This window comes from Eschrichtius robustus, chromosome 6 (genome assembly GCF_028021215.1).
Source record: "Eschrichtius robustus isolate mEscRob2 chromosome 6, mEscRob2.pri, whole genome shotgun sequence".
Lineage (NCBI taxonomy): Eukaryota > Metazoa > Chordata > Mammalia > Artiodactyla > Eschrichtiidae > Eschrichtius > Eschrichtius robustus.
Genome location: NC_090829.1, coordinates 77560511 through 77572551, shown reverse-complemented (window position 1 = coordinate 77572551; position 12041 = coordinate 77560511). Strand labels below are relative to the sequence as shown.

The window sequence follows — 12041 nt, the reverse complement described above, 5'->3', positions numbered from 1 at the left end:
ATTAAATCATCGCCTAGAATAGTGGTTTTCAAACTCTTAAAGATTATTGAGGCCCCTAAAGAGCTTTTATTTATGTGGTTTATAACTACTTTATATTATCCATATTAGAAATCAAAACTAAGAAAAATTTAAATCACAAGAATATGTAAGCTGTCAGAGTGATGACATTATCACACATCATGACACCAAAAGTAAAAGCAACAAAAGCAAAAATAAACAAATGGGACTATATCATACTAAAAATCTTCTGTTACAGCAAAGGAAACCATCAACAAAATAAAAAGGCAACCTACTGAATGGGAGAAAATATTTGCAAATCATGTATCTGATAAGGAATTAATATCCAAAATATATAAAGAACTCATACAACTCTATAGCAAAAAACAATCCAATTAAAAAATGGGCAGAAGGTCTGAATAGACATTTTTTTTCCAAAGAAGACATACAGATGGCCAACAGGTACCTGAAAAGATGCTCAGCATCGTTAATCATCAGGGAAATGAAAATCAAAACCACAATGAAACATCACCTCCCACCTGTTAGAATGACTTTATCAAAAAGACAAGAAAGAACAATTGTTGGCAAGGACGTGGAGAAAAGGGAACCCTCGTGCACTGTTGGTGGAAATGTAAATTGGTGCAGCCACTATGGAAAAAAGTATTGAGTTTCCTCAAAAAATTAAAAATATAACTATATGATCATATAACTATATGATCCAGCAATTCCATTTCTGGGCATTTATCTGAAGAAAATGAAAACACTAACTAGAAAAGATATATGCACCCCCATGTTCATTGCAGCATAATTTACAATAGCCAAGATATGGAAACAACCTCAGTGTCCATCAACAGATAATGGATAAAGATGTTATATATATATATATATATATATATATATATATAATCTCCATAAAAAAGAATGAAATCTTGCCATTTGTGACATGGATGGACCTCGAGGGCATTATGCTAAGTGAAATAAGTCAGACAGAGAAGGCCAAATACTGTGTGACCTCTCTTATATGTGGAATCTAAACAACAACAAGAACAACAAAAACCCAACCAACATCATAGATACAGAGAACACATTGATGTTCTCTGTGTTGGGATTGTTGCCTGATCCCTGTGTTTTCTGAGTTGCCTACTTCTCACTCTCTGTTGTGCCTGTTGTCCACCAGTCTACAGTTTCTCTAGTCTAACTTTATTTATTTTATTTATTTATTTTTTCCCTCTGGTCTAACTTTAAAAGACCCCTTTTCCTGCCAGCGTTCGAGGAGAGACTGTCAGAGGGCCTGTGGGCTAAAGGAGGAGATGGAGGGGGGACGATCAATCTAATTCCTCTGTTTTTTGCCTCGTTCTGTGGTAGGACTCAGCTTGCTTTTTGACGCTTTCTTCCCTGCAGATGCTTGCAGAGTGGAAAAAGTTGAAACGAAATTACTTACCAATTAGTCTATCCCAAAATTTTGTCAACAACTCGAGTCTAATGTATCACCTCTCTTATTCTATGCCCTGTGGGTTTAATGCCTTTTGTGCCTTTACTTTCATTTTAGTGAGGTTTTGGGAGGCAGGAGATAAATTCAGGTGTCCGATCCGCCACGTATGACCACTAGCCTCAATTTAGTTTCCATAGAAACAGCTTCTCTTCCCTTTAGCACCCCATTTTTATTGATTTATATAATAATTAAATTATGTAATTACAGTTGTACAACTGGCATAAAGAAGTTTAAGAACAAATCCAATTGACTCTTGGTAAATAATACTACTCAGTGGCCATCAGTAGAACAGAAGTGTGTGGGCATCAGTTCATTTATTTTACAGAAAGAATGAAAATTGTGGTTAAGTCGGGCAAGTTCGATTAAATGGAAATTAGTTAACTGAGCTTCTACATTCAATAAATGAATATAAGACATTCATTAACAGGGTGCATTTTATTTTTATTTTATTTTATTTTTTTAACATCTTTATTGGAGTATAATTGCTTTACAATGGTGTGTTAGTTTCTGCTGTATAACAAAGTGAATCAGCTATACATATACATACATCCCCATATCTCCTCCCTGTTGTGTCTCCCTCCCACCCTCCCTATCCCACCCCTCTAGGTGGACACAAAGCACCGAGCTGATCTCCCTCATTAACAGGGTGCATTATTAAAAGTCTAAATGATTTGGCTTCTTGGACAACCAGTTTAACTTTAAATGACTTTATCTCTTTAAAAACTCCTTGAGCAAGCAAATGCCTTTCCAGGATCAGGCTCTTTTCTGTACTTTGAACATGGGTACTATTGATGTGTTCAGACTGACTTCCTGGACTCTGGACCCTTGTCTGTCCTAACTCCTATGTATCCCATCCTACTTCTGCATTGATTTCCTGGTTGGACTTTTGACCTGCATTGACCTCAATGCATCAGCGAGTTGATACCTTACATTCCTTTTGAGGCTCCCCTTCATAGGTACATGGTTCCCTCAGTCTCTAACCTTTTAGGCTTCTTCAGAGTAAAACTGACTTGCCTTCCTATTGGCCTTCTTCTCTGCAGGAAGTCAGGTTTCAGCTTCTGTGCTCTAAGTAAGTTACCCGCTCATCTGTTTGCTTTCCATCTTCCAAAATTCTGGTATTTTTCATCTTTCTTCTCCCATATTTGTCTTTGAGGGGTTAATAGCTTTATAAAAAAGTATTCCTTCACTCTCGGTTTAATGGGGTTCTGAAGAGAACGGAGTTACTGCTTGTCTTCTGGAGTTCATGTTTGGTCTTCTCTCTACTATGGTAGCTTCCCATTTTCTAAACCCTTAATCTCTTGATTCTCCAGAAAATAGGAGCATTTTGAGCTTTCTAGACAACTTAAAAAAGGTGTCTACCTAGTCTTTTCCTGGGACTGCCTAGCAGAGCCCTATTTGTTCTGTGGTTAATATACTGCCAGAAACAAGTCAATGTGAATTAGCTTTTGTAAATACAAATTAAAAATTAGAGAACTTTTGGGGATTAAAAGTTAAGTGTGAGTTTAAAGTCAAGCCAACTTTGAGAAATTTCCTCTTGATTGGAAAATAAGACTCGTAAGGTCAGATGAGCTTTTCTCTTTTGACTATGAAGAAGAGAGTATTTAGAGACTGGAAGTTAAAACTTTTCCGGAGACCAAGAGGGCAGTTGTAGCATTTCCTAAACTCATAGCAATTGTGTTTCATACAGCTGTATGTGCACTTTCAGTTACAAAGATGTTTTTCCGGAGGTGGGTGGAATTTCAATAATTCTTTCCATCTTTCATTAGTGTATAACTTTTCCACATATTTGTTTTGTTTCTACAGAAGTATTATCAGCTCCTTGCAGGTAGAGGATGTTTCTGACACATCTTAGCATTTCCGAGTGCTAGAAGAATAGAGCTGACCGTAAGGATCAGGTACTGTGCGTGAGCTCTTTTAATTTTTATAACAATCTGTGAAGGAGGAAATATAATTTCTCTAATTTTATAGGTGAGGAAACTGAAGCACAAGCTACACAGCTCCAGTGAGAAGCAGAGCTGGAACTGATTCCACTTGGCTGATTACCCAGGTCAGCTAGATCCGACCCTTGTATCCTGCAGTGCTTGCTTTCAGTGAACAGGTGAGATGCTTTCTGGAGAGACAGATCTGGGACTTCATGGAGCTTACAGAATAGGCTGTATGACTGCTTGCTAATAAATGTCTGTTGAATCTGACCAGAGGCTATTGGTCATTGTAACATACCATCTGGAGCAAGATTGTGGAGAAGCCCTATAGCTTAACCTGTCTCTTAACTGTTGGAAGCTACTGATGTCTGCCCAAAAGAAGCTAATAATAATGAATTGACTTTTAGGTTAATTTGTAACCTTCTTCTTCCTTAGTTATCTCCAGCTGGAAGAAATCTAGTCCCAGAGAGTCAAATAATGTCTTGTGAAGATTTATCATGTACTTCTGTGTGGTCACTACTGGGGCTGTGGTCTCTGACATGAAGCCCTCCTTGCAATGTACAAGCATTTGGAACACCGGCAAGGCCTATGAGCTAAAATTTCAAACAACCAGCAGTTAGAAACTGACTGTTGTCTCCAAGTGCTGTAGATCTCCTGGGTATTTCTAGTTCCAATGGGAAGGGAGGTATGATCAAAGCCACTAAGGTTAAAATGACTGTAGCTATCAGGATGGCCCCTCCCCCTTCTTTTTGGTTCACTCTCGGGGAAATCTTGCCCCAGGGATGCTGTCTCTTTCTCTGCTATCTCAATTGTCCCTGTTGGATGCTCCCCTATCTCAAGTAGCTCCAAGTTCCAAAAACACCAGAGATTTTTTGCCTAACTGGTTGCTTCATATCACAAGTAATCTGGTAATTGCTTGTGAATTGCAGATCTATTTCGATTTTGTGGTGAGAAGCACAGAACTGGTACTTTTTAAATGTCTTAAAAAGTGAAAAAATGGGCAGAATGTAATGGGCAGAATTCATTTACATATGAATGTAAATAATGTAAATAATCAAACACAATAACTTAAGTATTGAGTTTGTGTTATCCATATGATTGATGAAACTATAGACCATACTTTCCAGAATGATTTCACGCAAACTTTTATGTTTTAATTTCACAATTTGAAAAGTGATATGCATAGTTAAGGTAAAATTTGGAGTTTCTCTTTTCCTCCTAGTCCATCTAAAACAATGCTGTCTAATAGAACTTTATAGAACGTTTTAATCTGTGCTGTCCAATACGATAGCCAGCCACTAGTCACATGTGATTATTGAGCACTTAATGTGGCTAGTGCAGCTGAGGAACTGAATTTTAAATTTTATGTATTTTCATTAATTTAAATTTAAATAGTCACTGGTGAGTTGTGGCTACCATATTGGTCAGAATAGATCTAGAATACAGTGATGACCTTATAACAGGATAGTCTAGGCTATGTTACAGCCACAAAGAATGCTAAAATCTTGGGGATTTATAAGAACAAAGATTTATTTCTTGTGTTATGTACTCATTTGGGATTGGCTTGGGACCTAGGTGGATAAAGTAGCCACCATCTGACATGTTGCCAGTTACTATGGAGAGCCTTGCACCAGTACTTAAATTCTCTGGACCAGAGGGGATGAACATCACTTCTGCTTCTACCTCGCTGACCAGAATTAGTCACACAGCCCCATCTCCCATCTCACACAGGGAGTCAGAAATGTGGTCCTAATCATGTGCCAGGGGGCAAAGAGCCTCAGTAATGACTGTCACAGACTTAGCTTCCTTTTCGAAATACAGAGGAGTTCCCAAGGGTTAAAGAAAGTAGTATTACCTGTGTTTTCTTGAAAAGTGGAGAGTTGAGTTTCTTTAGAATTCAATTATTCTTTAGCTCATTGATACTCATTAGCACATGTATTAAAAGCACAGATTTTATTAAAATGTGTAAAACTCAAACATCTTGATAAAAAGAAAGAGACTTTAAAGTTAGAGCCGACAACAGTCAGCATGTCTTTTTAGTTATACATAGAAATTCATTTAATATGAAGCTCTGTGATGGAAGGAGTAATCAGTGGATTGTTTTTTATATGTTTGGGATGAGAATGGAATGGAAGGAAATTATTTGGTTTCTTTCAGAATATAAGGTACATTTTTCACTAGCAAGGAATAAAAAGTCCTTTTCTTTAAAAATAATAATTTCCTCACTAGGAACATTTGTGGATTGTGGTTGCCTTGAAAAAATGAAACAATTTAAATATTATCTGGACAATGGATTCTTTCCAGACTATACTGTGGAATCATAGAATCGTCTAGTCCAACATTTAATAGTATGTCTTGATTCTTTCTAGAATATCTACAGTATCGTTTGAATACTCAAGACCTGGGGGGCCCCACCATCTGATATCTGAAAACAGACTTCCTGTGAAGCAGGAGTGATGGTTTCCTGAGAACAAGTGCTTCACTATCAAGACATGGAAAGATAGCACTCGGCTGCTAGTAACAAATTGCACCAAAGTTACAAATGCAGGCCAAGCCTTGGTAAATATTAATGACGATGATGATTTTGTGACATACTGAAAATGTCAGATTTTAGCATTACGAGCGTACTGTAGATACTAGAATGTAATTGAACCAAAATGATGCTCGAGAGAAATTTTGAAGTAAATGTGCAAATTAGGCTACCTAGTATAAACTAGAAGTGCCTAAGTCATTCTGTTCCTTAGTAAAGCACAACCAAGTCAGCCTTTTTTTTTTTGGCTGCTCTGCGTGGCATGTGGAATCTCAGTTCCCTGACCAGGGATCGAACCCGTGCCCCCTGCAGTGGAAGCGTGGAGTCTTAACCACTGGACCACCAGGGAAGTCTCCCAGCATGTAAGCCATTTATGCAGCAGAGCATTTGTTTTTAGTTTCTGAGATCTATTTGGGTCGTCTACAACTGGTGGCATGGAAAGGAAAAGAAGGCTGCAAAGACTGAACAAACAGCATGCACTGTGGTAGCCTTTATTTAAAAATTGTGAGCTAACTACAGTTGTAGTGTTCTCATTTACCATTCTGATGGCATAATAAACTGGGAGAACATTAACAAACACAACTTCAAGAAGGCATCAAAAAAACCTGTAAACAAACATACACACCACGCATGCGCACACATATACAGCGTACATGCACACAAAGATTATAGTCTAAACACAATCAAAAGTGATGAAGAAAAGCTTTGAATGCTCTAAATCAAATTTAAAACACTTTATTATAATAAACTGTGGCAATACTGTGGCTATATGAAAAATGTTGTAACTGCTTAAAAAGCAAAAAGGAAAATACTGGCAATTTGAAACTAGCAGCAAGAAGCAGATAAAAATAGAATGGAAGATAACATAAGACTAAGTAACATCAAAATTCTAATGTTGCTACTGTGTAGGATTGCACTGAAGTAATTTAAAATTGGTTCTTAAGGAACTCTCAGAAAGTCCCTTGAAATATTAAACTGCTGCGCTTTACAAACAGTGGAAAAGAAAAAAGTATTTGGAATGTTACACACAGAGGAAATGTATTAGGCATATCAGTGTATGGTCTTTGTTTATGCCCTTCAAAAAGTTTTATAAAGAAAAATTTAAGTGCCAATGTAGTGAAAGAAAGTTAAAAATTCCTAAAGATGCAAGTCTGAGTGCATTTATCAGGTTAAGAATATATTTCAAGGTTGGGGGGCAAGGCATGACTGATGCCCATTCAAGAAGAAAAGTCTTGTGGAATCCATAAGGTAAGTAGAGTTCTCTGGAGCATGTTTAAAAATGAAGGTATATTAAACTCAGACTATCCTGAATGAGATTCCAAAGTATGTGGAGTTCTATAGCTGAACTCTATTTCATAGTGGCCAATAAATAATTAAGACTAACTTTTCAGCAAACTGTTTTTTCATACATTCAAACACAAAAATCTTTACCACACATGCAGAGCTGATATTCTAAAACAGCGCAGGTATGAATCCTGGTTTCAGAAAAACACATTAACAAGGATTTTTTTTCCATAGGTTCCTATAAAAATGTCTCAAGCTTCTAGAAATCTTCAAAGAGGGGATAAGTTTAGATTTCCTACTGATTTTGGAAGAAAGGAGATTGCTTTTCCTAAGGAAGCCAGTCATCCATGAGCGGGAGACGTGTCTTCAGAATCTAAGAAGTGTAATGTCCCTAATGCTTAAACTTATGGCAAGTCCAGATCCAGAAAAACTGGCAGGTAGAACAGGGGATGGAAATGAAAAGTTCAAATGTCTATAGTATACTTTGGAAATATTGTGCCTCGTAAGTTAAAATGGCTCAACTGCCTGCAGAATGAAGTGCTACAGGACTGGAGAAGACCCGGTCCTCTGGAGTAGGAGCTGGGAGAGACCCTCCATCTCCAGGGACCCTCTGGACAGGGCTGTGACCTTGTTTTTTCATGAGTGCTTTCAGTTGGAGAATTTATATGACTTTGCCCAGATAAAGCTTCCTTCTGGTTACTTTTTCTCTAAAATTGGTTGGTCAGGCAAGTTACTGGTAATTTCCCAAAATGAAATCTAGCTGTACTAGAATCTTAAGGTGCCAGCTAATTTAAACTAATGCCCCTCAGTAATGCTGCTGGGTATCAACCACTATTGCTGAAGAATCAACCCCCAAATGACCTAACTAAATAATCACACTAGGTGCTTTTACTGTCTTGGGTTTTTTGAGCTTTAGAGAGATAGATAGTCTTTGTGATATGACTTAGAAACTGCTTCTCTCTGGCGTTGTCTCATTCTTCCTCCTCCTCTTCTTCCCCTTCCCCTTCCCCTTCTCCTTCCTCCATGGTTTCCACGATGAGCTCTGCTGTGCAGGTGGCTTCTCCAAGACTGTTGACAGCCTTGCAGGTGTACTTGGCATCATCATCCCCGCAAACATCGCTAATGATTAAAGAGCAGTTCCCATCCTCGTCGTAGTCTATCTGGAAGTGGCGGGACTCCCTGATTGACTGGTCATCTTTGAACCAGACGACCTCAGGGTCTGGGTATCCTGTATCACAGGGAAGGAACACAAGTTGCAGAAACTATTATTTAAAACTTCTTATCAGTTCATGCAAACTCTTGAGCTACCTCTATTGATTAAGGGGGTAAAGGGAAAAAAAATTATGATGTTGGCTTTTACCATCTATTTTGATATTTACATTTGAATAGGGGCATGTATTGTAAACACTAATATTTGAAACGCCACATAAGGTATTGTACAGGCATCCCATTTCCCACCCATGTAGGGCTTGTACCACCTCCCACCTTAACACAGATATAGCTAACTCCCCAGAACACTGTCCCAGTTCCAACCACATGCCTGGAGCTAAATATCTTCTTGGATTAAAAGAAAACTTTTTTTATCTTGTATAAAAGAACTTAAATAAATTTAAATAAAAAAATAAGAGTCAGAAAAAATGGGCACAAGGGATCTTTTGGAGGTGATGGAAATGTTTAAAAATTGGATTGTGGTAATGACTGCACAATTCTGTAAATTTCTAAAAATAATTGTATACTTAAAATGGGTGAATTTTATGGTATATAAATTATAATTCAAAGATGATAACAGACCTGTAAAACATAAATTAGAGGAACTGACAATACTGCTAGGAAAAAGAAAGCAGTATTTGTCTTAGTCTGATCCAAAGACAGATAATCTGCCTGTAGATAACTGGAAATTGACCACATTGATTCGCCTCATTTTATGCATTAGTCATGTTGCTGCAAAGTTCAGCATTAAAATATATATGTTTTATGCCTTTAAAAACATAATAATACTAACTTGTAATAATACTAACTTGTAATAATACTAACTAACAATACTTGACTTGTTTTCAAACTTTGGAGAAGTAGTTTTACAGGACAAAATTGTAGCCCCAGCTAGAATACAAATTACACATAAGAATTCTAACGTTCTTTTCAAGTAGAATTTTGTTTTTAACAAACAGCATCCATATGCTTTAATTTCTCCTCAGCACTCCAAAGTAATGCAAATACCAAGAAAATAATCCCAAAGAGAAAAGTAAGCAAAAAGATAATTATTATGAAATAATATTTTCTAAAAAATAAAGGAAGAAGTAAAGAACTTAAGACCCAAAGACAGTGGTGATGGTGAGAGCTACAAGCAGTGGCCCAGAACTCTCAGCAGAACCCCCAATCTGAGCACTTCCACACTAGCAAAGGCAGCACATCCAGTTTTTTAAAAAAATTGAATGAAAAAAGAGAAAGATTATGGTAGGCGAGGCATTTATAAGGCATCTTGATAATATAGTGATGCAGGAGAAAAATTGTTTTTTCATTCCTACCTTTGGGTTACTTTACCCAAAAGGCAGTATCTAGCCATACTGCTGGAGAATCTTGCAAAGTGGGAGGCATGGTGTGTTATCACTGCCGTCCCGTGCTATGCTGCCTTGGGGAAGTTGGTCCGACCGAAATGGGAGATAGCCCTCCACTCTGGTTGGCACACAACAGTCACAGACCTGAAGCAAAGAGGCCTGTCTTATCTTGCCACTTACTTATCTTTCTAGAATGTTGCAGTCTGTTGAAACTGAAATGCTATGTGTCACCAACACTGCTAACTTCTCAGGTGCTACGCTAAGATCCCTTAGGGTCCCTCGAGCTCTAACAACTCACTCTGGCCATGTTATTTCTAGCAGGCAGAGAAACATGGGGAAGACAGCACAGGGGCCTGGATCCCAGCTTCCCTCCGTTTGAAGTCACACCGCAGGCTGTCTCTGCACTTACCAGTTCCACAACTTTTCCCTTGACTCCATGACATCTTTAAAAGACTTGAAAGGTTTCCCCTTTCCACATGTTATCTCACAGTCTCCAGAGCCACACAAGGCATTAGACACTGTCTTACAGATGAGGACTAGAGGCTCAGAAGAGCTAAATCACCGCCCGAGGTCACAGAGCCCAGTGATTAACAGCAGAGCTGCCCTCTCTGCATCCTATGCTCTGTGCCAGCCTTCCTTTGAGAGCCTTTGGTGGGCAGTTCACATGCTTCCCAGAAGCTTGCAAAGCTCATTTCATTAAGCACGTTCCATAGCCAAATAGGTCCATGAGAAACCACTTGTAATTGGGTGCAGTGGCTGATGTAAGTAGGTGAAATATCAAATGTGCCCTCAGTGAGTCACTGAATGGCCCTAATCTTAAGCAGGTGGAGTGGGGCAGTGGGCCAACTCCTCCTGACCCATTTTCCCTCACAGCCTGGCTGTTCCAGAACTGATATTCTGCCAAGGGCACACAGTAGGGGCCCACCAGCCAACCATACACCTTTTGTAGGTAAGGGAAGAACAGCTACAAACTTACCTTCGATCTTGCAGTCAAATCTAGCAGCGCTTCCCTCCACAACTTCTAAATCACGAATGGTCTTAGAAAAGTAGGGTTTTACATGGGGCTTTTCCTCAGCGACAGCCTCAAGGAAAGCTTGGGAGACATCTTCTAGAAGACAGGGAAGAGGACGTGGTAATTTCTTTATTCCTTGTTCTCTTCCCTGGTTTAAAAAAGCTGACTTTTTTTTTTTTTTTAAGTTGTTATAATTTAGCAAATAATGGCGCTTAGAGGACTGAATCATAAGCACACCTTTCTCCTGGGGACTGGCTGGCCTGCTGCCAAATGATTTTGCCAGAAGAGAGAACTGTGACCAAACTGGGGAAATGTTTGGACTCCCCCCTCCCTTATGCCGACACACTGAAAAAGGAAATAATCTGTAAAAAGCTTATCTGGCTGCATTTCATGCTGTTTCAGGATTCGGTTGAGGGTATCGAAGAAGGACGGAAGCACGCCAGCCCACCCGATCTCTGTAGCCCCTCTGCCCTCCTCTGGCAGCAGCAAGCCCTTCGTCTGCTCCTTGGAAGGGAAGAGCCAGGTCCTGGAGGCATCTTCGATTTGCCAATAGCTCTATGCTCCACACGGATACTGCCTTCACAGTGTATGACTCTGGACCAGGGTTTGGGATTGGTCCAGGGAAAAGCTGTAACTTCGAGTGGCTCCCGATCCTCTCCTTCCCCTTCAGGCTATTTCTGGGTCATCTGGAGAGCGGCAGGGCTGGGGCAGGAGGAACCAGGCCCGCCCATGTGCAGCAGGCTCGGTCCTCGGCTGCATCAGAGCAGCTCAGCAAGCAGCCTCGCCAATCACCGTGTCTTACGCACAAAGGGATCTAGACTCAGCTTCTCACCTTTGGATACCAAAAGCATCAGGCAGTGGGAGGTGGAGGAGTGTCTCAGGCCAAATGAGGCACCTCCAGATGATAAGGGCCAGGCCCTACACGCATCTGAAGCAGGAAGAGGCCCAGGCCTTCACCGAGGGGATGGATGCGGCAGCATCTCAGAGACGGTGGGCAAGTAACTAACCCTGTTGGTCTCTAGGAGGGGCCCTGCCAGTCACTGTCTACCCAGCTCAAACGACATGTTTCAGCATCATGGAAAATAACAAACACATACGGACTATATGAGTCAATTTTTGTTTAAAAGGAAAACGCAAAGACACGTTAAACAAATGGATATTTTTTAAAAGTACACTATATGATTTTTATTTTATGTTTGCCTATTATCACACAAGCATTGCTTTTGTGATGAGAAAAATGAAACTTTTA

At 39.5% G+C, this 12041-nt stretch overlaps 1 protein-coding gene and 1 long non-coding RNA gene across 14 annotated transcripts in view; one reads left to right on the top strand and one right to left on the bottom strand.

The window, feature by feature from the left end:
• The first annotated feature begins 3292 nt into the window (after positions 1-3292).
• Positions 3293-11254, top strand: LOC137766397 (uncharacterized). The gene is made up of 4 exons (XR_011074311.1): positions 3293-3384; positions 3458-3587; positions 5781-5970; positions 11195-11254. It is a non-coding gene; the product is annotated as an uncharacterized lncRNA (long non-coding RNA).
• The window catches only part of MYLK (myosin light chain kinase), a 342321-nt gene continuing 336696 nt past the window's right edge, over positions 6417-12041 (bottom strand). For 12 of the 13 annotated variants that reach the window (XM_068546603.1, XM_068546599.1, XM_068546605.1 and 9 more), the window contains 2 exons: positions 10757-10888; positions 6417-8453 (listed from right to left, as the gene is read on the bottom strand). In XM_068546603.1, the coding sequence (XP_068402704.1) occupies positions 8197-8453; positions 10757-10888 (389 nt within the window). In that variant the 3' untranslated portion in view covers positions 6417-8196. The remainder of the gene's footprint in view (positions 8454-10756; positions 10889-12041) is intronic. The other variant, XM_068546604.1, reaches the window with a different exon arrangement.